General features: G+C 38.0%; 1 protein-coding gene across 13 annotated transcripts in view; it reads left to right on the forward strand.

Moving 5' to 3' along the window:
* DLG2 (discs large MAGUK scaffold protein 2) overlaps positions 1 to 26,212 on the forward strand; it is a 996,215-nt gene that overhangs the window by 260,295 nt on the left and 709,708 nt on the right. Inside the window, exon 1 of one of the 13 annotated variants that reach the window (XM_050332279.1) lies at positions 1,937 to 2,472. The exons of 11 other annotated variants lie outside the window; for them this stretch is intronic. In XM_050332279.1, coding sequence (XP_050188236.1) covers positions 2,353 to 2,472 — 120 coding nt within the window. In that variant the 5' untranslated portion in view covers positions 1,937 to 2,352. Of the gene's footprint in view, positions 1 to 1,936; positions 2,473 to 26,212 lie in introns of those variants that run through there. One more of the 13 variants, XM_050332283.1, reaches the window with a different exon arrangement.

The following is a 26,212-nucleotide window of genomic DNA, read 5'->3' on the forward strand; positions in this document are numbered from 1 at the left end:
TTTCCTAGATAACTTGTTCTCCTAGATTCTCAGGAGTCACAGGATTTGATTCTGAGTGAAGACTTTGGGACTGTGTTACTTCTTGTTTTCCTAAATGAGTCTGAAGTATTTTATCCAGGTGATCATTCAGGAATCATATCATTACACAGCTCTGATTTCTTTTAGTGAGATTTTCCCCATGTTGAGTTAGTTTGCCTAAACCCAAAACCATTAACTTTTTTACGACTGGGAAGAAGAATGTTGTTTCAAAGACTTTGCTGACTGAAACCTTGTGCAATTCCTTTGGCAAAAAGGAAGCTTGGATTTGATTCTCATATGAAGCTACATGCTTTCCTGAGCCTTGCCTCACTTTTCAGGACTGTGCATCTTTTCATCTTTGCTTTTTGAATTACATTTCTCTGGTGGATCAGAACTCCCCAAGATCTGTGATATTTTTTCAATGACTAAGACACTTAATTTTAATTGTTAATGTACTGTACTGCAAAATAAACCATGATTCCTCTCACTTTCTATTCACTTGAAGAATGACAGAAAAATGCATCAATTAATTCTCCCATGCTTCTGCTGAGCAACACGTTACTATGTTTCAGCTTATATGATGGATATTGCTGCAGCCAAATTCTGAACCATTGTAAGTTTGGGATATTCCAGCTTTATGAATGATGGCATCTAGACCCCTGTTTCATTACTAACAAAAATGGTAGAATTAGATTTAAAAACAGGGTTCATCTCTTTTGTTGTGGAAGTTATTTTTTGTGCCAAAGACAGTTGTGATTACTAATTACTTAATTTGTATGACAGATGGAGCTGGGGATCAAATTAAGTAGCTGTCTTAGGCTACGTTGTAGAGCAATATCTAGCTTTAAACACGGCTGCCTTTTTCGTTCCTAAAAAAAGGCACAAACAATGACGGGCTAAAAATAGCTGTTCTCTTGGAGTTGACGACAGTTTTTGAGAGCTTGTCTTTAGGAGGATGTTGGAAAAAACCTTGCCGTCTTTTCCCCTCCCCCTTATTCATCTTTAAATGCACGCCCTTCTGTTTAAGCTTCTTCACCCCACTGCCCACAGAAAGATAACCACTGACTTGGATAGGACTTCATTGTTTCTGCAGATTTCCAAAGGGGTTTATGTAAAACATTTAAAGAAATCTTAAAAGTCACTGCAGATATTTCTATTAAGTTGTGCTTATCCTACACAATTTGCTCTGTGCTGATAGAGAAGGAGGTAGTAAAGCCTCTTCCACTCTTCGCCTCCCACAGTATCTGCTGCAGTGGGGAAAAAAAAAAAAAAGAGGCTCTTTTCTGGTTTTATTCCTGAAGATTGCTTCATAGTTCAGTACTAACATCAGTGGTTTCCGGTGCTATAAACAGAGCTGAGTCTCTGACTTTGCGTCCCTGCAGCCTAGTAAACAATCAGTTAATTTGCAGCATCCCAGCGGTTGACAGGAGTGAGAGAAGTGGCTTGATTTTATTTTTGTGCTTGTGAATAAAAGCTTTGCCTTCTGGCTAGGCTCTGAGTTCCTTCCTTCTGGAAGATATTTGAGCATTTTGAATTCAGAATATGTAGTTACAAATGTGAGGGCACAGACTTCTTCCAGGATTTTTCTGCTTTCATTTTAATTTGTCTGTGTTTCTAATCCCAGCAAGCAAGAGAACAGTTTGAAAGCTGTGTCCAGTGCCTGAGCTGGGAGCACGATGCAATTCAGGATCTTTAGAACTAGTCCACTGCATTTTTATTAAATGAGAGTGAAGGAGTAGGTGGGACTTTTTATTTAAAAATAGATTAGCACAGGGGACTGAACTTGCATTTGAGGAAACGTTAATAAGCCAGCCAGCCATTGTCCTTAATCAGAGACTGTATTTGTAAGTAGAACATGTTGAATCTGTCATGATTGATGACGTTGTCTTTGTTAAAAGGGTTGCTGCATCTTTAACAAGAGCAGACAGAAGCAGTGCAGAATCTACAGTAAATCTGAGACTTGGAAGAGAAACCTTTCTTCATTTTTCTGTGTATAACGTTTGTAAAATATTGAATAGGAAAACATCAAAGCCAGGGGGAAATATAAGTAACTGGCTGCTTACGTTTTAATTCCTCACCTTTCCCCTCTGGGTGAGTTCCCCCTCCTTTTTCCCCCCTGAATTTAAAATGCTGGAAGGAAAAGCAACCGAGGTCCAAGTTTCAGATGCTGAATTCTCTGCTAATTGAAATTACTGGGCATATTTCTATAAATAGTCGCTGAAGAGATATGTAGCTTTCACTCAGTGCCTTCAAGACATGTCTTTTTGTAGTCAGAAAAACAGAGATCAATGCATTTTCAAACTGACAGAGGGAACGGATGCTCCTTAGTAGCACATGCTCGGGATCGTGTGTGTACCGTTTGTGCAGAGCAGAGACGCTGAATACTGGTCCATATGCTCCTTGTTTACTGCAATGTTTTTTGCATGTTACTGTGCACTCCGGACTAATGTGAAGGTAAGAGGGGACGAGACAACAATTTGGCAGGAATGTACATGTAAAACCAGCTGCAGAAAATGTCTACCTTGTGTTACTGAGTACTTTGGAATTGCTGGCTGAACAGGCATATTATTACAGGTGGTTGTAGAGGCTTTGTTTTATCGTTCTCTGGGTGGCTAAAGCATAGAAGCATGTTTGGATTTTACAGTTTAGTGACCTTCAGTTTTTAACTGCTTGCAGTTCAGGTTCTGAGCTTGTATGATCTGATAAACATGTTTTGCTACTGTCCAGGTAGGCCAGAAACAAGATGCCAAAGGCTATTTGTGAAAGGCTACATAGCTTTATATAGGATAAGAATTCCTATACTCGAGTCCCTCATGCATCCTCCCAGGGATGCTGCTTGCATGCTTTTTTGTTGATTACTTGTCTGAAAACGGGGGGTCTTGCTGCTGTTATCCTGGTCATTTTTTGTGGCAATTTGTTTCTAACTTGAGCCAAAAGGCATAAAAACAAATTATAAGCAATGTTGTAAGAGGTAAACAAAGGGTTATTACTGCAAAATGCTACAGAAAAATGCCAGCTGGCTACAGCGGTCTCACAGTAACTATTAACCAGCATTTGTCACTTATGTTAACATTTGCTTGCTCTGTTAATTAGTGTCAGAACTTCAATATAAGTTGCTGGATATATTACCTTCTCTGCAAGTAGGACAATATTAGCAGACAGGTTCGCTGACATTGAATGAGCTCTCAGCCAAGCTGTGGGCCAGCTGTGGGAATCCAGTTGCATAATTTAAATGAATTACAGTCCTTAGCCAACATATTGGGGAGGTACTTTCGGCATTCTGGCTTTTTCAAGTTCAAATGACTGTGTCTGTCTGAGAAGGAAAACACTGGCAAATGATGGATTATCATAGTTAGAACAGTTTTACCTGGAAAATAATTGTAAAGGACATTTTGCTTTCAAACTGCTTTAAACGTGGCTCTGAATTAAAGTGAGTTTTCTGTATATGCACTTGGTTTGTTTGTGTCAAACTTTGTATTTATTTATTAGGTCAAAATATTTTTTGCCATTTGATTAAAAAAGTATTTTGCATTAAAAGTTCACATTCTAAGAGCCTGTTCCTGTGTATATGCTCAAAGTCTGTACTGCTGATTACTGCACTAAATTGCTAAGCTTTCACATTTTATTACTTTCTAATTAACTTTTGCAATTCTGTTCTACTTCTGAGGAAGAATTCTTTGAATCTGTGAATAAGAAGCCAGAAAACACAAGTTAAAACTTTAATGCCATTCTATCTTCCTAAAAGGCATACATTATCTTTTCCTTATGCTTTCCTATAATATTTTTGTAAGGTTTTGTAAGCTTTATGTTGCCAGCTTTCTATACACTAAATTGTCAATATGTTTTGATACCAACTATTCTTTTTTTGCTAATTTTGTCCCCCAGCCTGCAGTACTGTACTGAAGATCTTGTGTTGTTGAGATATGATTTCTCAGTTTAAATAAGAAAAGGTTCAGGAGAAATTTCAATGACTATTTTTACTGTAATTTCCATGAGATACCTTATCAGCAAGTACCTCAGCAACTCTTAGGAGTCTCATGGGTTTAACTTCTGAAATCTCTTTGTTCCCATTCATAGATACAGAAAAAAATGAGAGGTTTGTACTAGTCCAAGTCTGGGACTAGTACTATCTATCCATGTTTAGATAAGGTGGGTTTAGTTTGTTGAAACTTCTTCAACCGTTAAGTAATTCTGGAATAATTGTGTGATACATAGTATGTGTTATTTACATTATATTGTTCTAAGGATGTTACCTCCAGTTCTAATTTCAGCAAACTCATACACTTTCAATGTATACTTTGATCTTATAATTTCCAAGCTCTGCATTAGGCTACAATAATGCAAGAAAGCAGGAACAACTTTGCAAATCCCCCTAGGAACTGCTCAAGTACAGCAGAACCTGTACTTGCATCTTCAGTAATTCCCGTTTTCCTTTTCTGATGTTGAAGTTTGCGTAATAAATAGGAATTTATTGAAAGGTTTTCCCTATGCCTGGTCATTGTATATTATGTAGCATAGTGTTACTGAAGAACTCTGTTGCTTTTAACTTGGTTGGCACTGACATAAACCACAGCTTTATGGGTGGCCAAAATAAATTAAATGCATTATAAAACATCTGTTTTGAGTTTTGCATTTTTCCCCTTTATGGGTGGAAGGATCTTAGTGGTTCTGAAATATTTTAGTCTTTAAGTCATAAGATAGAATAAAACTGTAAGTACATGCTCTAATGGGAAATAGATTTTCTTACCCTGGAAAATGCAAAAGAAAAGCAATTGGGTCTGTTTCTGATGGCAACTGTACTCTGTGGCTTTAAAGAAAGCAGATTTTTCAAGTTCAAGGTAGGACTCTCACTTCTTGATTGCCAGTCTGTCTGAGGTTGCCCATTGTGAACTTAGTTGGCATTTGCAGACTTATCTAAAGAAAAAGTGGTCTACACCATTCATTTTTAAGCAAAACCTATTTTTACAGCTGACTAAAGAACTGGCCATGAACATGTACCTGCCAACGTGGATGCTCATTTCTTCCTGCCTGAGCAGAAACAAAGACAGTGGTTAAAACAGGCAAAAAGATGTCTTGAGAAGTTACGAGCAAAATATCTTTCTCTGGACCTACATTTTGAATTAAGAAAAAAATTAAAGGGAAAAAGTAACTATTGATTACTATTGCCTGTTTACTAGATGCAGTGTTATTAAAATTCTATGGTTTTGCCTGACTCTTTCTTACCCTCTCATGTATGCACAATTTTGTACTGCAGTGGAAGAGACCACAGAAGTCAGGGAATTAAAGTCTAAAAGCAGTGCCTCCAAAATCAGAAGTGCTCTTGTTGAAATGTGCAGTGTGCCTGAAAAAGTGAACTCCTGCTGTATGCAGTAGTTAAATATATTGTTGTATTTTCAGCATGAGTAAGTCTCAGGAGCACAGGCTAACTATGGCAGGGGGCTGCCTAGTGTCAAATGTTTGTTGTTTTAATTGTGTCCACTGTGTATTGAAAATACTTTCTCTATTTATATGCAAGAGATTTTTTAGAGGTTGTCATTAAAAACTTTCTGTTATTGGTTTAGCAAGTATTTTAAATTCCCTAACTATTAGCAGTATTTCTTGTGAAACTATGGGAAACGTTGCAAATGTTTAGGTTCCATAGTCTGAACTAAGCTTTAAAAGCTTTTATGTATTGGCTCTGGCTTTTCTTAAAAGTTTTTAGGAGTTTTGTCTTCCCCTTGCCTCAATGAACTTATGTGTAGTTCTGACAGATTTCAGACTGAATCTGGGTTTCTATTCCTGTCTGACTGTTTGAGGGTCTTTCTAGGGGCACTGCTTGTTCTTCTGGGAATTTGGTTAGCAGAGCTATGTCTTGCCTTTGTACCTTAGCATGAGACTAGATGTGCATGCTGGGCTCTCACCTTGAAACATCTTCTCATCAACAGTCAGCACTGGCTTTGGGGTCAGCAGAGCTTCATGTAATGAATGTTATGAATTCAGATCCAGACCCTTTGAAGTACCAAAGGCTTCTCAGGAGGTTCAGAGTTACTTCAGCAGGAGTTTATGGCTTTCTTCATATTAATAGGTACACTGGGCACCTCACAGAAGTGAGCTCCTGCCTGAAAAATGGATTAATGAAGAGCTTTTCTTTGTTTTGACTGCTATCTTTGAGTCACTGTTGTGGTTAGAAAATTTTTCTACCTCACAGAATATTCTGAGTTGGAAGGGACCCACAAGGATCATCAAGTCCAGCTCTTAAGTGAATTGCCCATATGGGGATCAAATCCGCAACGTGGTATTATTAGCACCATGCTCTAACCAACTGAGCTAATATAATCCCTTGTATCTCCTGTGATTCAGCTAAAAGATGCTGCCTGTGTCAAACAGTAAGCATTAAGTGATTTATGACTGAAATTTTGACCTATACATTGTCACTTTTTGAGGCTCTCAGATGATGCAACAGATACCTCTTGGGATAGGAATGAAGCATGGACAGGGCCTGTGAAGGGTGTTGGAGCTGGAATCCTTTCATCACTTTCACTTTCTGCGTTCATCCTCTTTTATTCCACATACATTTCAAAAAGAAAAATAATTATTTTAATGTATAAGTTTCCAATTGCCACGTAAATTAAGGATTAGCTATAAAGGCAGAGGAATCATAATGAATAGCAAAATGTTTCGTTGCTCAAAGCTGTAAAATGTCACACATGACAACTGAGCTTCTGACTTCTGTCTACATTTTACACACAGCTGTAATTCTTCCTCTCTGCCAGTATATATTAATGATACAGTTGCATAATTAAGTCATATATATCACATATTTTGCCACCTGTGCCAAGATTTGGTTTGGTCTTCCAAAGGAAAATAGCTTATGGATCTTTCAGACTTGGGCCTGTATTGCCAAAATATGTCCTACTGTAGTCCTATGGTATTATTTGCAAACAGGGGATGAAGACAGAAAGGATTTGGACTTCCAGGTCTCATGGACTTCCAAATATGATCCTTTGTTTCTTATGCATATTTTCTTCCTTTAAATGTTCAATCATGCACCATCATCTAGCACTTCTCTATTAAGTAAGGAACAGTTCAAAAGCCATATGAATTGCTTTGATATAGCATTTTAAAAGAAGTAAGCAGGAAAGGTTGGTTTCTCACTTTTACTAATGTAATTAAGAGTAGAATCATGGGTAATTTTTATTTGAGTTTACTCTTTTTTTATAGTTCTGATTATGTCTGACACTTTGACTTACTTTATTCATAACTGCATAGACATAACTACAAGTGGCAGGTCAAAGTGCAGTTCCTCCGCTACCTTAGGGTACCAAAGTAAAATGTAGGTTAGTACTAGAAAGCTAAAAAAGTTGGTGTGGAATTTCTTGCATGAGAGGTTTGGGGACCAGGAAAAGGATAATATTATATAGGTTGTGAATATATAGTTGCATTTCTGTAATATATCTTGTCATCTGTTTATAAAATGTTTGCCTAGGCTATAAAATAAGCAAGATCTTGAACTTTTTAAAGGATTTGTGTAACATCTGCAGGATCTAGTTTCAAGAGCTAAAAGCAGCTGAGCTGTTTGTATTGCTGTCTTCCTTTCTTTAAATAAAGATGAAATTTTAGGGAAGGCATAACTAATTGCAGAAAAAGGGGTTAGTTATCTCTTGGAGCAACTTCTACAGAGAAAGGTCTCTCAAAATTACAGTGACATAACACCACAGCATTTATTTCTTTTGGTAGCTTGCTGTACTGCCTATGATTATGCTTTGCAGAAAGTTAGAGTTCTCATTTATGGCCCAGTTTTTGCAATCACACCACTGACTTTAATAGGAATTCATCAGGATAGCTGAACCCAGTTTGATGCTGTTCAAACAGTAGTTCTGTCTGAGTAAGAAGTACATTATTTGGATTTTGAAAATAGATTTTTCCACTTTTGAAATGGACCTTGGGCAGATTTGTAAGCATTTTTAATACCTAAGTATATACTTTAGCACTCCATCCAGCTGATTTACAATACATGTCCATAATAAGTTATGAATGAAAGATGTAATTAGAATGGATTAATAACACAGCAGCAGCTCTGCTTTTCTAGGTACGATAAGACTGGGACTATATTTAACTCATAGACTAAAATAATATTCACTTAAAGGCCATTATAAATATGTGAATAGATACAGAGATGCTAAAATGACAAGCACAGTGTAAGGAATTAAATCCACTACTAAGATTCCTTTAAGAACACTAAGCAAATATGAATATTACACTATGGGGATAAGGGGCACTTTTCTACAGTTAGAAGAATTAGTTACAAAAATACTTATTGGAAAATACAGAAGCTGGGCACTGCTTTCTTCACTCAGAAATTTCTGGATAGATATTACTACCTAGAAAAATATTTCTATTTTGTGTCCCCCATTTTAATGTGGACTCATTAGAGGCTATCTGATGAGCTATTCTTATCAGAGATATATAATTGGTCTTTTCGTTAGAGGAGAATTAAAAAGACAGTAAAAGTATTTAAATTTGTTGGGGTTTAAATATATACAAATAACTAGAATGTAATGTCATGTCTCTATGTGATAATTTTATGTTTATATAAAATGGTGAAAAGTTAAATCCTCTACCATTAAATCACTGCTGATAGGCTTGCCCTATGTGCTTAAGATGCCAGTGTTTGTGTGATTTTTATGAGATTATGTAGAAATTAGATCAACAATCCTGATCACAATATTGCATACAAAATGACAGTAGATCCAGGCAAAAATAGGTTTTTTTCCTTGGGAAACTCTGTGGCTCCTATCACGTGGATGGGGAGAAGTGCAGGAGACCATTAATGGTGATGAATGGAGTTGATAATAGACTTCCAAAATTAAAGGCTGCCCAGAGATCTCTCATGGTTGTCTTCTATCTACATTCACTTCTGTCTTCATCTGTTTCTCCTGCCCCATTTGTTCATGGTAAGTTTGATAAAGATAGTGTGTGGTTGAGTGGCATGTTGTGTTTTCTAGGGCTGGTCTTCACAGGTGTGTACTCTCTTAATGCTACTGCTACTGGTTATATGTATACATTTTGGACATGCTGAGATGTTTTGTTCCCATGTTTTTGGCATGGGATGAGTGTATGAAATGCTCATATCTGTTTTCAGAGGGGCAATCCCCCATTCCTTTCCTTCCATGATATCCTTACAGACAGCTGCAGACAAAGAAAGTGTCTTTTAGAAGTAAAGATGAAAAAGAAGATTCCAAAAGAAGAACTGATATTTTTTTTCTGTTGTGGACTCACACCAAAGAAATGAACTCTGGAACACATTCAGTGCAGGCACTCTGCATTCCGCCTGTGTTCACATGCCAAAATAATATGATAGCTACAGATTAATGGCTAATACACAAGGTACAGAGTGAAAAAAACTATTATTAAAGGCATAGCAATCACTGTTTTCTCAGAGGAGGAGGAAGAGGGGTCTGATTTTTCTCTTTACATCTCCAGACAGATCTAAGTGTTTGAAATAGTATAAATTCTCCTGATAATTGAGTAGCTTCCAGACTTCTGGAAAGACAAGTAAAAAAATCTGAATCCCATAGAAACAAATATTTTTTTGCGTCTCACTTTCACTAAAGAAGCAAACCTCTCAAATTTCAAACAGAAGTCTCTGCAGAGAAGTAATTAGAAAGGCTTTCCTGCCTTTGATAGCACAGAGGATCATTAAAATCTTTGAAAAGGACGATAGACTGGAAAATGAAAACTCAGAAAAACATTTTCATCTAAGTTGCAGGACAGATGAAGACAGGTATTGTAGATACTTCACACATATTTGCAGATATTTTGGACAGGATTTTCAGCCTACTTCAGATTTGTTTTCAAAACTTCAGTTTTCATTTGCAAACAAAAGTAAGTGACCAAGTATTCAAGTGCAGCAGAACAGTCACAATTAATCTAGTCTGTCAGCGCAGACTGTAAAACTACCATGAACTGTTGGAGGAAGGATCCATCTCTTGACACCTGCCCTACCTTTTAGAAAAACATTTTGTTTCTGTTGAATAATTTCTGATGAGCAGAACCTCTGACACTTTTACAAATGTATTATTCCAGGGGTTAATTAGTCTGTTGGAGGTGTGTGTGCTATTTCTAGTCTGAATTAATCTCATCTCAGCTTCCAGCTTTTGAGTACTTTTCGGTTTTTTGCCTCTTCTTAATCTGCTGGACTGAGGTTCATGCTGCAAAGGGTTATGCCCCCATCAGTAGCTCTAGTCTACAGCAAAGGCATCATCTAGTATCTCTTTGATTAAGTAAATACACTGAGCTCCTGGCATCTCTTACTGCAAGGTATGATTGCCAGAGGTCTCATCCCCCAGTTTCACACCAGAAATCCTGAGCTGTGTCTACCACAGTTGCAGGGAGGTTCAGAACAGTTGCAGCCCTGTGCAGAATTAATATATGTCCTGGCTCCCTCTAAAGATGCTGTGTGTACATCCAGGGTTGTGCTGGCCCCTTTAGCTACATAGCTGCACTAGGCATTCACGTTTTGCCCCATAGACAGCAGGATTGCCATCTGCTTCCCAGTGGACCTCTCTGGAAAGTGCTCATAAAGAAGAGTTGCTTTATTTCCAGAGTTTCATTGTGGTCTGTGTTAAAAATTACACTGATCTGTATCAGTGACCTGTCTTCCTCTGCACTATTTGCCCCAATACCTTATTTCTGTCATTGCTTAATCTGGGCAGTAGTAAGTGACTGAATTTCCTCCCAGAATACTCAACATTTGAAAAGCATAAGACCAGGATCAGTCCATGAGGATCCCACCAAACACAGCTGATCAGCTGTCCCATTTGTAGTTACTACCTGAATCCTGTCAGTTAGACACTTTTTAATTCATTTAATTTTAATTTTTTATTAATAAAAAGCTATGCAGTGCTGTGTTAAGTCATTTACAGAAGTCTAAGCATATTATATCTATATTTTTTCCAGTGACAACCAAATTTATAATCTCATCTGAAAAAAGATATGATGATATTTACCTTAACAGGATCTGTTTATCATTGACCTGGCATTATGTGTATTTCTTTCCTTCAGAAATGAATATCTGTTTTACCAGCAACTCCATGCTAAGTGCTTGGCTTATTGGCCATAACTAGCACAATAGAAATAGCTAGCTCTTTAAACCTAGTCCTTGTTTAAATTCTTATTTAGAAATCTATCTCTAGTTGAGCACTAAGGAAAAGTCAGGAACTCTTGAAAGGTTGAACTTCTCATAAAATAGATCTCCCAGTTAAAATGGGAAAGTGAATTAATTGTGAGCAAAACAAAGATTGTGTTGAAGAGATGATTTCTTTTATTGCTTCATTTCCAGTGGTTGAAAAACAGCAGATGTGCTTCTGGGTACTCAGTGCTCTTTGATGTCACTTATATCCTTAGATTATTATGATGACAATTAGCAACGGACTGACTAAACATTATATGAAACATGATTTTATTAGAAATTAAATTGTACTGAATAGTTCCTTTAGAGAAGGGAAATGTTAAGATTTTGAAAGATGATTTCAATTCTACTAGATGACTGGTAAAGTTGAGAACCTGAATTCTTCCTCAAAAGGTGCTGAAGTGTGGATCAGTACTTTCATACAATCTTTGTACAGTGTGCTTTGGAGATGTTAATAATTTCTTGTGAAAACCTACTTTTGTTGTGAATCGCACGATACATTCATACATCTCTTGTGGTGCTTGAGCTATTAAAAATGGTGACACAAAGGCCACGTTCTGGTTTCCAGCCACGTGGGTAAACAAAAGTTGATTATAAGGCATTTTGCCTCTGAAGCAAGAAATCAGTCTGAAGAGCTCAGGTGGCATTCAGCTCACTTAGTTTCAGACATAACCGATGTAAACATCTATATCTAGTGATTTCAGGCTCCCTTTAGTGTCAGTAGAGAGGAATTGTCTCTTCTAAGGCATGATTCATATGACCTAGTTTAAATATCTACATGGGGATGAGATTAATTGTGTCCTGAAAGTGCCAGTTTCTCTCCATTTGCCAGAGAAGGCTTAGGTGACTAGCTGAGATGTAGGTCTCTCTCTTACTGACATTTCCATCTGGTCAAATTAATCCCATCCTTCCAAGCAGAAAAGACAGGATTTTCAAAACTGGTCAGACATCTTTCTCTCTCCTTTCCTTTTGCAAGTAACAAAAGGAAGACATTAAAATGTGGGGAGAGGAGGAGCAAGCTGTTGTGAAGGGTCAGCCAAGGGTACCCTGGAGATGAGGCAGGAGCAAGAGCTTGAGAGACTCTGAGATCATCCAATTTGTTTTCCTTTGTTTTTGTCTTGGTTCTTGCTTCTAAATTACTTAATTAATATACAAAAAATAAGCAGTGAGCAATTGAACTGAGCTGTTTGCAGTATGTTTCCATCTTGCCCAGCTGGTAGATTGGCCCATTATTTAAATGACGCTCAATTGTTATATTTTATTTTCATTGCTTTAAAATTATGAGAGAACAAATTAAGGGCTGCATACTTGGGTCTGGTTCTTTTCTGAGCACTGTGCAGCTTTCACAGTGTAGGCAGGTGCTGCAAAGACATAAAAACAAAAAAGAGAGAGAGGACTTATATTGACTATTTTAGTTTGAGGCAGGGGGGTCTTCATCTGAGCTTGGCCCCTATCAGCCAGTAAATCTAGATAAATGATAACAAGGAGGAATGGTTTTAAATTAAAAGAGGAGAGATTTAGATTAGATGTTAGGAAGAAGTTCTTTGCTCAAGGGATAGTGAGGCACTGGAACACATTGCTCAGAGAAGTTGTGGACGCCCCATCCCTGGAAGTGTTCAAGGACAGTTTGGATGGGGCTTTGAACAACCTGGTCTAGTGGAAGGTGTCCCTGCCAATGGCAGGACTATTGCAACTAGATGATCTTTAAGGGACCCTTCCAACCCAAACCATTCTATAATTCTATCAGATACCAGTTCAGCTCACCCTAGATTACACACACACAGTTGTCCAGCTGAATGTCTAACTCAAGGGTAGACTCGGGTAGAAAGAAGAAGAAAGACTGAACATGAGCCTAGAAGTATAGGTGTGATTCTGAAAGACCTGAACAGTTGCCACAGATTCACCAAAAAATGACAATATAAATAATAAAGTCGCTAATGCATCTTAGGGGGATATTTTTCTGAGGAATAATTAACAAATATTTGTATAATACACCACAGTAAGTTTGCCATATCTCTATAATGCATGGTAAATCAGCAAGAAATTTAAGTGTCAGGAACTGTTTAAGATAATTATCAACTTTTTAAAAGTTAGGAGCTGGTTACCAGGGGATTTGTGAAGAGCTAATCACCATTAGCCATCTGACCAAAACTGGTGACTTGATCCTGAGAATTTCTCCAGATAGATTTAAATGTTTATGTGATCCTTTAAACAGATTAAATTTCACAAAAGTTTACACAGTTTAGTAAATATTTATTTCACTCTTTTTCAAACTGAAAATGCAATACTTCTCAACCTAAAGAAAAGCTTGGATTTACTCATAACCTCTAGCTTGCTGCTATGTAATTGCTTTTAACAGTATTAAACTAAGGGAGAATGTTTGCTGTCTTCTGGTTTTAGGGGAAGTTATAAATTTAATACAGAAAAATGTTTTAAAGATTTCTTGACAGACTAATAAATCATGAATGTGTAGATTGTCTTCCGTCAGGATATAGTTTCACATAGGATAATGAAACAAAGATGCAAAAAGATTTTTTTATTTTTGTGATCAGGAGTTGATGGAATACATCAGTTCTAATGGAAAAGGAAAAAAAAAAAAAAAAGAGAAATGAGAGAAAGGAGAAAAGAAAAATTTTCCTTAGTGGTCAGTCACAAAGAGAAGTTGTGGGTCTATCCCCAGATAAGTATTCACTTAAAAGTATCTTTTCCAGTGCATAAGGTGTTCCCTGAATACCTTTTCCAAAGTAATTTCACAGAGTCTTTGGGACCTTCTCAGTTTCTCCCATTGTTTTTTCTTGCTGTTATACCAACAGAGCTGGCAGGAGCACTTCTTGCTCACAGCTGATAAACCTGGCAAATACACCTAATGAGGAAACAGTGGCTGTCTAAAAGACTACTTTTACTGGTATTACCTGCTAACCTCAGTTTAATCCCTAGCACAGGATTTAGGGACTAACCAAAATTTAGGGACTAACCGAAGTTTGGGGACTAAGGAGTGGCAAAGGGTGAGTGAAAGAAAAAGCAACTGAAATGATGAAAAACAAGGGCTAGAGGTACTGCCACAGAAACTGAGGGTACATAGGTGACTGGGGGTACATAGGTGTCTGTGGCAGAAACTGACTACAACATTTTTATTTAATTGTGCGTTTAATTTAACTGCACATGAAGGGCTTCAAAAGGAAAGCCCTGAGCATTATACAGATTAAGGCAATGTGCAGCCAATAAAGAATGTTGTGTTGGGAGGAGAAAAAAAGAAAAAGTAATCATTTTTCCTGCTGAATGACTACACAGACTGCTTAGCCCTCAGTGGACAAAGCCCCTCGGCACCGATCTTGCAATCGACTGGACATAATACCCATTCAACTTGTGCGTTACCCCCAAATCCCCAGCAAAAGTACCTCTTCTCTCTCCTTGGTAGCTGACAACAGCAATGAGTCACTTCTGGGTTTTCCTAGTTTATTCTGGTCTTACTCATTTCAGTTTTATTATGCCTAAAGTGCATCTGCCATGGTTCTGTTTCTTCTTCACATGTGTACAATTTCTCCACTGCTGTCATTTGATGCTAGTTCCTGGCTTTGCAGCAAACTTATCTATGTAGCAAAACTTTTCAACATGGTTCCTGTGTCTCTGATCCCTGTAGTGATATTTTATCATGAAATACTGCCTGTTTTTCTTACAGTGCACATCTTTTAGTGGGTACCTTGAGACACAGCTAAAAAAAATTTCTAACCTTAGTTTCAAGTCTTCCAGATCTTCTGCCAAGTTTTTTTCCCCTTCTTTTCCTTTCCATGGCTCTCAGAACATCACTGCTATACCCACTGCTAAACATAGTCAGTTTAAGGCAATGCAATATCAAAACAATGCTATGTTAATGATACATAAACATATTTGCATAGAAGCAAAGAGTAACAGAAAGGCCAAGAAAATAATAGGACCTGATTTTGGACCTACGCAAATTTCAGGGTAATTTCCCACTACTGTAGTGTTGTCCTCACTGTCTCTTGTCTCCATCCTTTCCTTCCTGTCTGGCTTTAGGACCACTGTTCTACTTCCTCATCGTTACAGGGAATTGTGCCACTGTCTTCTCTTTCCCTTTGTCTTTCCCAACTCAGTCCTGGTCTGAGCCTCTTTTACCACAATACCTCATCATCTGGAAACCACTGTCCTGTATTTTTCATAGAATTTCCTTGTGTTCAACAGTTTTCCCCCTCAAATCCCCCACTAATCTACTTTAGTGCTCAATTCTTCTTGTTCATCAGGGAAGACTTTATTTTGCCCTGTTTAATTCCTTCTTCCAAAGAGGAAAAAAATTTACTTTGTTCTCTTACTTTCTTTACCTGATTACACAAATTCCTGTTTAGATTAAAACCAAGTAAACAGTAGCGTTTCCCCCCTTTCTGTAATTACTTCTTGGATCTAAAATGTTATCAGCCTGGAGCAAGAACAAACCTGTAGCACCTACCTCAAAATTAATCAGCTTCTTGTTTAGTGAGATCACTAGTGAGTAGAGGCAAAACCACTTCCAGGATAAAAGATTTTAAAGATTGAGGCTGTTTCCATTAGAAAATGCATGAATTAAGAGGTTACAGTGCTAAACATTGTAAAGAAGATAAATTTTCTGCTTGTCTCAAAATTTTCCTGTACATTCCACCAAAGAGGCATTTAAGGGAAGCTGAAAGGCAACACTCCTAAGCCTGATGAAAGGACATGTTATTGAAAGCACCACTAGAACCCGGTGTCAAAATACCATGGATGCCAAGAGTTTGGAAAAACTTTAAAAAGAGAAAAAAAATTGGAAAAATGACATATGATTTCCAAATATAGGCTCAAAAGTACAAATTAGATAAGTAATTCTATTGTTGTTCTAATTTCTTGCTCCTTCTTTGGAAGCAGCTGGTGCTCTTCTCTGCCAGGAACAATTTATGAATAAGATGATTCATGGTAGTTTTGTATTTCATGTTTTACTAGTAATTAGGGAAAAAAGACACCTTATAAACACAATGCTGAAATTTTATCCCTCAAGAAAGGCCTTATGAAATGAAGTTTTGGACTCAAGGAACAGAGTATCTCTCATCTTCATTTCTCTGAGGGAATTTTTAATCCCTGATATATTTGGCCTTAGTTTATCTTTATCTTTCTCCTGTGTAAGTATCTGACAGAGAACTTCAGAGATTTATTTACCTACCATAACCACAACTGGTTGAAAATATATTCCCAGCCGTTAGACTGGAGATTAAGAAAAATTTCTTCACTAAAAGCATGGTCAGGCATTGGAACAGACTGCCTAGGGAAGTGGTGGAGTCACTGTCCCTGGAAGTACTCAAAAAATGTGTAGACATGGTGCTTAGGGACATGGTTTATTGGTGGACCTGGCAGTGTTAAGTTAATGGTTGGACCGAATGATCTTAGAGGTCTCTTCCAACCTTAGTGATTCTATGATTCTAAGAAAAATATGCTATCAGTAGGAATGCAAAAGAACATGAGTTAAATGTAAGTAGTAGTGTAAATTACTTTGGAGTACAGGCAGGCTGAATGTGCATTGAATATTCATTGGATACCTCTGAAGAACTAACTGTAAGTGCATTGAAATAAAGACAGCCAAAGGAAGGCAAGTCTCTACCTGGAAAAGTGGAATTTGCCTTAGGAATAAACAGGTTTTCATGTGACAATTATGGAAAAGTTAGAATCTGCGTGATGTTGTTGAGAAATCAATTTTCGTTTTCTTTCTGTTGCTGACAGATTTTGCTCAGGCTATTGTACAATACTTGTTCTCTTAGACATTTTTGAGTGGGGTTATATTGCAAGATAGCAGCATCTATGGTCTGAAGGCAGACGAGTACTTTGCCCATGATTTTAGTACTCATTTTCACACTTGATTCTCTCATGTGAGTTATTCTGGAAACTTAAATTTAAGGAAGACAGTGGGACCTGCATTACTAACCTTCTCTCCAAGAGGAACCTTTTTTTGTACAAGTTTCAGGGAACCATGCTTCTCTCACACTGTCTGTGAGAACAATGGTAAAAGAAGTTCTGAATTAGTTGAGTTTCAGTTACTTGAGTAAACCAGATTTTTCCTGCATTTTCCAAGGCTTAGGGACAGAGGTTTGGTTACTTTATCCAGTAGTGGTTTAACCACTGATTACAGTGGTCACACAGCATTTTAGAATACAATAAGGTAAACAACTTATGTGGAAGACATTAAAAGTCAACATCAAAAACTTAGGAATATGGAGGAGGAAAAAACCCCAACCAAACAAGCAAACCTACTTTCCTTCATCATGCAGTTCCACGTAGTGACTTAAGCTAAAAAAACCCTTTTCAAAACATGCATTTAAAAGTGACTAGGAAACATTCGTGGTGGAAACAGTAAACTGAAAGGATTTAACCATAAAGGTGCAAAAAACTACTCTGCAAAAATAGCAATAGGTTTGGGGATTAAGTGGTTTGACACTCCATGTAAAGAAATAATACTTGTAAAAAAATTATCTTCTTTTACTCTCCCAAATCTTCTAATGGTCTAAAATATTATGTACCAGTGGAAACTTTTAAAACTCTTGAGTGTGACATTGGTTGTGCACACACATCCACATGCACTTCCTAAGAGGCCAAATTGTTGAACTGAAAGCCATAAGACCTTTGCTCATGTTTCAACTAATTTGCTACTTTGTCATTAAATCACTAGGGTTACTTTGGCTTTATCTTCTACATTCAGAAAATGTCTTTCTGAAGAAGAGAACTAAGACTGTTCTGGTCCTTGTAGTCTTCAAATGAATTGCCTTTGTTCTTAAACTAGCACATATAGTGGTAGCTGTAATTTATGTAACATTTCTATCAACAGAAAAGAATGTTAAGATCAGCCAAACAGTTTTAAGAAATATAGAAAACAAAAATCTTTCATAGAGGAATTACATGTTTTTGTAGGTCGTATGTTACTTTTCTTGGACCTTGTTCTGTCAGCAAGGTCTGTGTCCTTACATAGCCCAGGAGCAATTATTACTTTTTTTCCTGTAGTGATCTAATCCCAGGATGCTTTCTATCACCTTTTATCAGCAAAACCACTGTAAAAATGGTAGCTAAACAGAAAAAATATGTCATGGAAAAATGAGACCCAAGTGGTGAATACTGACAACAGCTCTGAGAGCCTTTTCAGTTGGAGAGTTTTATTTGGCGGGAGAATCCATCCACCTAGATGGTTAAGATGGGCTGTGAAAATGGATTAATGTACTTGCTGCAAGAAATGACAGTAGTAGAAAATGCTCATTATTTGTCTGGGAGAAGATGAAACAACCTGGATGGAACACAAAGCTTTAAACTGTTATCGTGAGTGAACTATACATATCAGCTCTAGGAAATGTTGATGGTAATTGCCGGTGGGGAGAGAGAAAGATCTCTCTCTGCTAACCCATTTGGTAGATTAACTCCAGTAGAAATAAGGTTGGGTACCTCTAACAATAAGAGCTTAGTTTTATTCAATTGGAAAAATGCCAATTGTTCCTCAAGTCTGAAACCTAGGTCATTATAATTTTATGAAGAAATGTCCATGAAATTAAAATAAGCTCTTCACAGAGAATTCAAGATGCACTGGTTCTGTAGGTAAGGAAAGAAATGCGCTGCAAACATTAACAATAATTTAGTGTATGATTAGGACATCTTTTAGTGACTGCTTGGATGAGATCTCTACCCTCTCTCTGCTTCATAACACACAAAAATGCCACAAATGTTGCAAAGCCCTCAAGGCTTTTTTCTCCTCAGCTTTAAGAAGACTCCCTTGCAAAAGCCTTTGTAGAAGACAACTGTAAACTCTGAGGAAAAACAACTCACAGCCCTGCAAAGATTTCCAGTAAGTGGTGGTGCATCCTCCACACACCCTAGAGCACTGGGTGGCTGCTGTATCCTACCAAATCCAAGGCTATTAGCTACACTAGATTCTCTCCAGCACTTTGAGCAGCACATAGAAATATAAATGAAATCGGCTTTATTGCCCTGTTGCTCTCGGGTTTCAGTTCTTAGACTATACCTGTTACAAAATTGGCACAAGTTGCTATAATGTGTAATTTGCAGTACTTTTCATTTATTCTGTTTCATACTGTTTTGCCTGCTCTATTAGATAGACCAAATTACTGATTTGTCATGAATATTACTGTAACATGCTTTCTATATTTTTATTATTTGCGCTGTAATTGTTGTATCATAGCTATAGATATATAGTGCTTCACATAATTAATTTCACGTGTGATCATAATACAAACAGAAGAAATGAACGTAGCTACATGCTTTATTCAGAACTACGTCTTCTCAGCAGAGGGGATTTGTTCAAGTTCTTTCTGTTCCAAATGTGCATGATTTCATGGTTTATTCATGATGGTTATTCATGCAAACATGCCTAATTGTTATGGAGATTGTGTGTAATGCCACATTCATAATCCAGAAAACAGGAGCAGCAAGGATTTATAAGCAAAGTGTACTCAGTGGGAATGATAACTTCTAAACCAAGGAAGCTGTTGCTTTGATATGTTCTGAGTAACAGCTGCTCACTTCAGTGGTGCAAATCCGTTTTCCACTGCTTCTTGCTCCTGTTAACCTCCTGAACCAACACCAGTGAATGAGAACGAGGAGACATCTCTGCCCTATTTTTCACACCATCAACAGAACTGTTTCCTTCTGTAAATTCCCATTGGAAAAAGGCTGAGACCTGGATATCACTGAGGCATAAATGGAAGTTTTTTGGATTGCTCTGGTGTTGCACTGAAGACCTGAGGCAGCCAGCAGAACATTTATTGATGAGGTTAAGTCTCAGAGACCAGGGACAGAAAGTGATTTTGCCCTTTGCAAATGAAGCACGTCTGCTCTGGAGTTACTGAATAAATAATATGGTGATACCACATGACACAATTTTGTGCAGTCACTTTTCATAATACTTTCTTCGACCTTTTGAAAACCACATTTTTTTTCCTTTTTTTTAAAAAATAAAAATATCTCAGTGATTCACTTCCCCTTTTAGTTTTTTTGTCTTACATTTTGAAGCTTACTTTTAAAGGTTTAAATCATAATTCATAGATGTTTTAGTTTGATAAGTAAATCAATGGTGATAACCATCAATAGCATGTAACAGGATTAGGAATGATGAGTATTGGTAGCACAATTTATACATGATTTCGCTTGTGTACCTTGTAGTTATGCCAGATTCAATCTTCCTTAGAATAAGTAATTACACTACGTTTATAAGGTAAGCAATGTTTTAAACAGTCTATTGTTTAAATTGGTAGCTGTAGGGTAGGCTGAAAGGCAACTCCATTCAGCTAATTGCTGCTATGACTCAGACCTTGTAACAGATATGCAATGAGGTTTGGTTTTCTTTCAAACCCCTTTCAAGCTCTGATTTTCCTTATAAGAGAATGTAAAGAAGGGGAAAGGATGCTCTTTGTCTGAACAGTAACATCCAGAGCATAGGGAGAATAAATGAAGGGAAACTTTTACATGCAGTACTGGTGTTTTGAGAAGTTTACACATGCATTGAAATGACTGTATTAAAGAATGTAGGACTATTCAGCAGTAGGACATAGAGTTGTCTGTATTTCTTAAAACTGATCCAATCTGTAGCTTACTATCTTAACTCTCTTCGGATTTTTTTCAGTACATTTCCCCTAGAATTGTTTTAAAATTTAAAATTTTATTGAAAAAAAAAAACCAACTAAAAATCACAGCCAATTATTTAAAATTTTGTTCCTCCTGCTCCAGACTTGTAAAAAATCTTATGATTAAGCTTAAAAAAGTACTCAGAGCATATCCATTAGTTTTATTCAGTTTATTTTTCCCCTCTGGTTTACAATTTAAGGCATATTAACTTTGATTCTGCAAATTCAACTTAAATTCTGAAATTCAGTGTGAACTGTCCAATCCTTCTGCATTAGCAGTGAAAGAGATTTGATAAATTGAAACAGTGGTAAGCATTTTTTACTCAGCAGCTCAATCTGACACTAGGAGTAAATATATTGAAAAAAAAATACTCTTTTCACCTCATGAATATCCTTGAATTTTACACAATCCTTGTATTTCACACAACTGTACCCTGGGCTGCAACAAAAGCAGTGTGGCCAGTAGATTGAGGGAGGTGATTCTCTCCCTTTACTCTGCTCTTAGGAGACCCCACTCAGAGTGCTGCACCCAGCTCTGGGGCCCCAACATAAGAATGATAGGAACCTCTTAGAGTGTGTCCAGAGGGCTCCACAAAGATGATCAGAGTGCTGGAGCATCTCTCCTATGAAAGACATAGACATGCTGACAAGACATGAAAGACAAGACAAGCTGAGAGAATTGGAGTTGTTCAGCCTGGAGAAAGTTTCAGGGAGACCTTAGAGCTCCTTCCAGTACCTAAAGGAGCTAAAAGAGAGCTGCAGAGGGTCTTTTGACATGGGCATGTAGTAATAGGACAAGGGAAAATAGCTTTAAACTGAAATAGGGTAAGTTTAGACTAGATACTGGAAGAAATTCTTTGATTGAGGGTGGTGAGGCACTGGAACAGGCTGACCAGAGAAATTGTGGCTGCCCCATCCCTGGAAGTGCTCAAGGGCAGGTTGGATGGGGCTTTGGGCAAACTGGTCTAATAAGTGGAACCCCTGCCCATGGCAGAGGGGTTGGAACTAGAAAATCTTTAATGACCCTTCCAACGCAAACCATTCTGTGATTCAAATTGCAACATGATGAGATGATTTTTCCTTTGCTATTCTTTCTGTACAAGCACCAAACTGCAAATTGAATTTCTGATTCTTTTTGAAAACTTATTAAAATGTTTCCAGTACATAGTTCACAATGGGTTTAGACGTTCATAGATTCTTATGACTATCTTCAGGTAAATCAAACTCTAGGAGGCAGTTTCTACTAGGCCGTAGAATGGATAAGATCTGCTTTCTTTTTTAACTTGGACTTCTCAATTAAATCTCTAAACTCTGAATTAATTAGGTTTTGTTATCAAATCTCGGAGTAAACAAAATGTTTCCCTTTCCAAACCAAGACCTATCATAGGAAGGTTCTCATTCTCTCCCTGTCAGTAAGAGGAGTTTGTTAACTCCCTTAGCTTTTGTGTTTAAACTGGATTCAGGCATCACACTTCAGTGAAATGGTGTACTGGTGCCTGCAGCTGCTGTTTACTTCTTTTGCCTTTCCTTGTTTATGTTCTTGTGAAAAGACAGAGCATCAGTTTACACTACGTACTGTGTAACAAAAAGGAAGCTCCTAGATAGTGTCTGAAGAATTTTGTAAAACAGTATCCATGAGGAGGACAAGTTACATGTTTTTTTCTTCTGCCTGTGATGTTTTGCTGAAACTATGGAATCTGAAATGTAATTTGCTTATTAGGACCAGCTGATGAAGAAAGTCCAGGTTCATTTTGTGCAAATGATTCTCATTGTCTTTTTGTAAGAAATAGATGGTTACCCCTGTGTCATTTTGTTTTGCAAGTGATTTAACATATTACATCCTGCAAAAAGGAACAGGAGATGGTACCTTTCTACAGAGTAACTTCTGTAAGATAACTAATGCTTTTTCAGGCACTTTGTTCTCCAAAATGAGATTGTGAAATGGAGTAACTGGCAATTGAATTCCCAGCTAAGAGTTTAACAGTAATTCACTAAAATGCAAACCTAAGAACAGGTGCAAACCTTAATAGAGGAGGACTTATTGGACAAGTTCTTGTGGTAGGTGGACCCTGGCTGGACACCAGGTGCCCACCAAGCCACTCTATCCCTCATCTCCTCAGCTGGACCGGGGAGAGTAGATATGTTGAATACCTTTTTGGTCAAGATAAGAACAGGGAGAGATGATTCATCAGTACACTCTTCCCCTGCTCCAGCATGGGGTCCCTCCCATAGGAGACAGTCCTCCACAAACTTCTCCAGTGTGGTTCCTTGCCATGGGCTACCCTTCTTCATGAACTGCTCCGTCATGGGTCTCTTCCAGAGGGTGCAGTCCTTCAGGAACAGACGGCTTCAGCCTCGGCTCCTCTCTCCACTGGTCCACAGATGCTGCCAGAAGCCTGCTCCAGTGTGGGCTTCCCCCAAGGTCACAACCTCCTTTGGGCATCCACTTGCTCTGGCTTGGGATCCTCCCTGGGCTGCAGGGGCACAGCTGCCTCACCATGGTCTGCACCGCAGGTTGCAGGGGAATCTCTGCTCTGGCACGTGGAGCACCTCCTCCCCCTCCTTCTTCCCTGATCTCAGTGTCTGCAGGGTTGTTTCACGTATTCTTTGTACTCTCTTTAGCTGCAGTTGCTGTTTTTCTTCCCCTTCTTAAATACATTACCCCAGAGGCTCTGCCAGCATTGCTGATGTGTCCATCTTGGATTTGGCTGTCGTTGGCTCTGTTGGACATGGGGGAAGCTTCTGACAGTTTCTCATAGAAGCCACCCCTGCAGCCCTCTGCTACCAAAACCTTGCCACACAAAGCCAGCACAACTCTTCAATAGAAAAAGGTGGAAGACTTATGGACTTCACGGTGGCTGGTTTTTATTGTAGTCTATCTGCTGAAACTGCATGTGAACTAAGCCACCAGTGTAATTTCTTATTGAGTACAAGTACTGCTTACAATCAGGACCTGTCATGGCTTTGGAAACAAGTCCTGTGTACTGTTCTGAGGAAACAAAGAAATTAGAAAAGACACAGTAACAGGCTACTAGAGGAAAACTGAAGGTGTCACCCTCTGAGGGTGATGTACATGGAGGGACAGTCAGGTAGCATCAGTACCTGAGTGCCCTGCTGCTCATACAGCTGCACTGTTCTTGAAGCAGTTCTTAAATGGCTGCAGTTTTCGTCCAAGTGTTTAAGGAAAATTAGTTTCAGCTTACATTTTCTGGGTCTGAGCTGTCACAGGCTTAGAGTTATTGCAGAAGAAACTCCACAGCCTGTGTAGTGGATTTCGGAGAGACATCATCCTGCTTGTAAATTGAAGCTATTGAGTTTGATTTGGTTTTGGTTTGCGGGTTTGGGTTGTTGGTTTGGTTTTTTGTGTTTTTTTTTTTTTTTTCCACAGAGAAAAGTATTCTAGAAACAAAATACCACTTTTCTGTGTGATTTTTGCATAGCAGTTGTGGGTCACAAGACTATGTTTATTTTAAGGAAAGGTAGAGAAGTCTGTATTGCAGAGATTGGACTTTTGTCATCACCTATGAACCCCCACTCTTACACAAATAAATGAAAAGCCATCATTATCAGATATCATCTCCATGGTAAAAATAGATGCTTGATTTTCTTTCTCAGTGAAAACATCTGTTGAATGAAATGGAACAAAGCAAGTGAAGTGATATCAGCCTTATTAATGACATCACCCAGTTATGCTGGTCCTGCATACAACATTTTTTATAGAAGTAATTTGCTTTTAAAGTTTTTTTTATACATTATGAAAGTCAGATTTTACTGCTGGATTCACAGCATGGATTTCAGAAAGTAGATGAACCCAAAGGGTATTTTTCTCTCCTTGAAGTCATTAAGTGGGAATCCACAGCATGCTCCTACTCTTTAAACTGCTACATGCCAAAGTTCTGCTTTCTTCCACCTACACTGAGGCTGGTGCCACAGGATTAAACCTTTCCAATGATTTGCCTCCAGTGTTTCAAACAACTGCGGCCAAAACCTGGGGACAGCTTTTCTGCTTTGTTTTGTTCCCTTTGTACCTATCTCTGCAAGCAATAGTCAGGAAAAGAAGGATAGTGCTCATCAGTAATGCAGGGAATGATTCTTTCCTCCCCTAGTAATGATAGGTTAATTCAAACCATTATATTTTTTTTTTAATCTTCAGAAATGTGATTTGCAGGCATTTTATTATTAACACTGCTATCCCCAAAGGTCATGGATTAAACAATTAAACTATGTTTGTCCTGTCTTTGCTCATCTTGTCTAAACTTAGACTCATGGGCTGTGTAGAGCTCACAGCAAGGGCATCCACAGTGATTCTGGGTGTGGGATTTAACTTCAGAGAACTCACTGATTTCTCTGCCTTGCAAGCAAGCTTTCTACACAGCCCTGGGACACTACCACACAAATGATAGCCACGTAGTCGTGTTCAGGAGAAAATGCAAGCCCTGAGGTAAAAGGATAGATGAACAGACCAGAGGACACTAAAAAATTGTAGAAGATATTGGTGTTTTATCTGGAAGACAGACATTACCTTCAATGAAAAGGTAAGAGGTGAGAAGTGAGAGAATTTCTCTGAACCTTTGATATAGTAACTAGTGTGCATTTCCTCTCCAAAAGTGAAACCATGAACGAGGTGTCAGGAATACGTACCTTTTCCCAAGAATATCTGTAGTCCAGGTCTCTATGGGAAGCTGAAACACTTTCTAGAGAATTATTTTCTTTAAAAATGAGGAGGGTGTGACTGGTGTACAGCACAAAATTATCTCAATTTTTTTCTTTCCTAGATTAGTTTTTTTGTGGATAATAATCTGCTGTGGATCCTCCCCTGCCAGCCCACGAACAATTATCTGTCAGCTGAAGAGGTTTTCTCTGCTTGACAGACAGAACAAAACATCTTGAGCTAGGTGTCTGCTTACCTCTGGGGCAGAATTTGGAGCTTCTTGTTGTATGAACTATGAGTGTGCTATTGAGCATTGTGTATCTGGAAAGCCTTCATCTGACTTGTCTGAGTCTTGGAGAAGACAGAGAAGGATGTGGATTGCTTTTCACACTGGGATTACCAGATGGCCAAGCCTTCGTACACACAGCTATCAAGCAGCAATATTGAATTCCTGTAATAGACTTGATATTTTTATTTATTTATTTATTTATTTTAATTTAGAAGCAGTTAAGCAATCCTTTTGGTTAAATACACCATAAATAATATTTTGAAGTTTGTGGAATTACAGTAGAAAAGTCTGTATAGTGAGCTAGGACCGTAGATTGCTCAATTTGATCATATGTTGCTCACAATGAGAGTCCCAAGGCCTTACACATTGAGTTAAAAGAGAAATAAGCTTGATGGCAACATTTTGCATCATCAGTCCAAAGGAAAAGTCTCTATTTGTAAACATGTATT

This window comes from Myiozetetes cayanensis, unplaced genomic scaffold (genome assembly GCF_022539395.1).
Source record: "Myiozetetes cayanensis isolate MyiCay16 unplaced genomic scaffold, myiCay2020 scf5-8, whole genome shotgun sequence".
Classification (NCBI taxonomy): domain Eukaryota; kingdom Metazoa; phylum Chordata; class Aves; order Passeriformes; family Tyrannidae; genus Myiozetetes; species Myiozetetes cayanensis.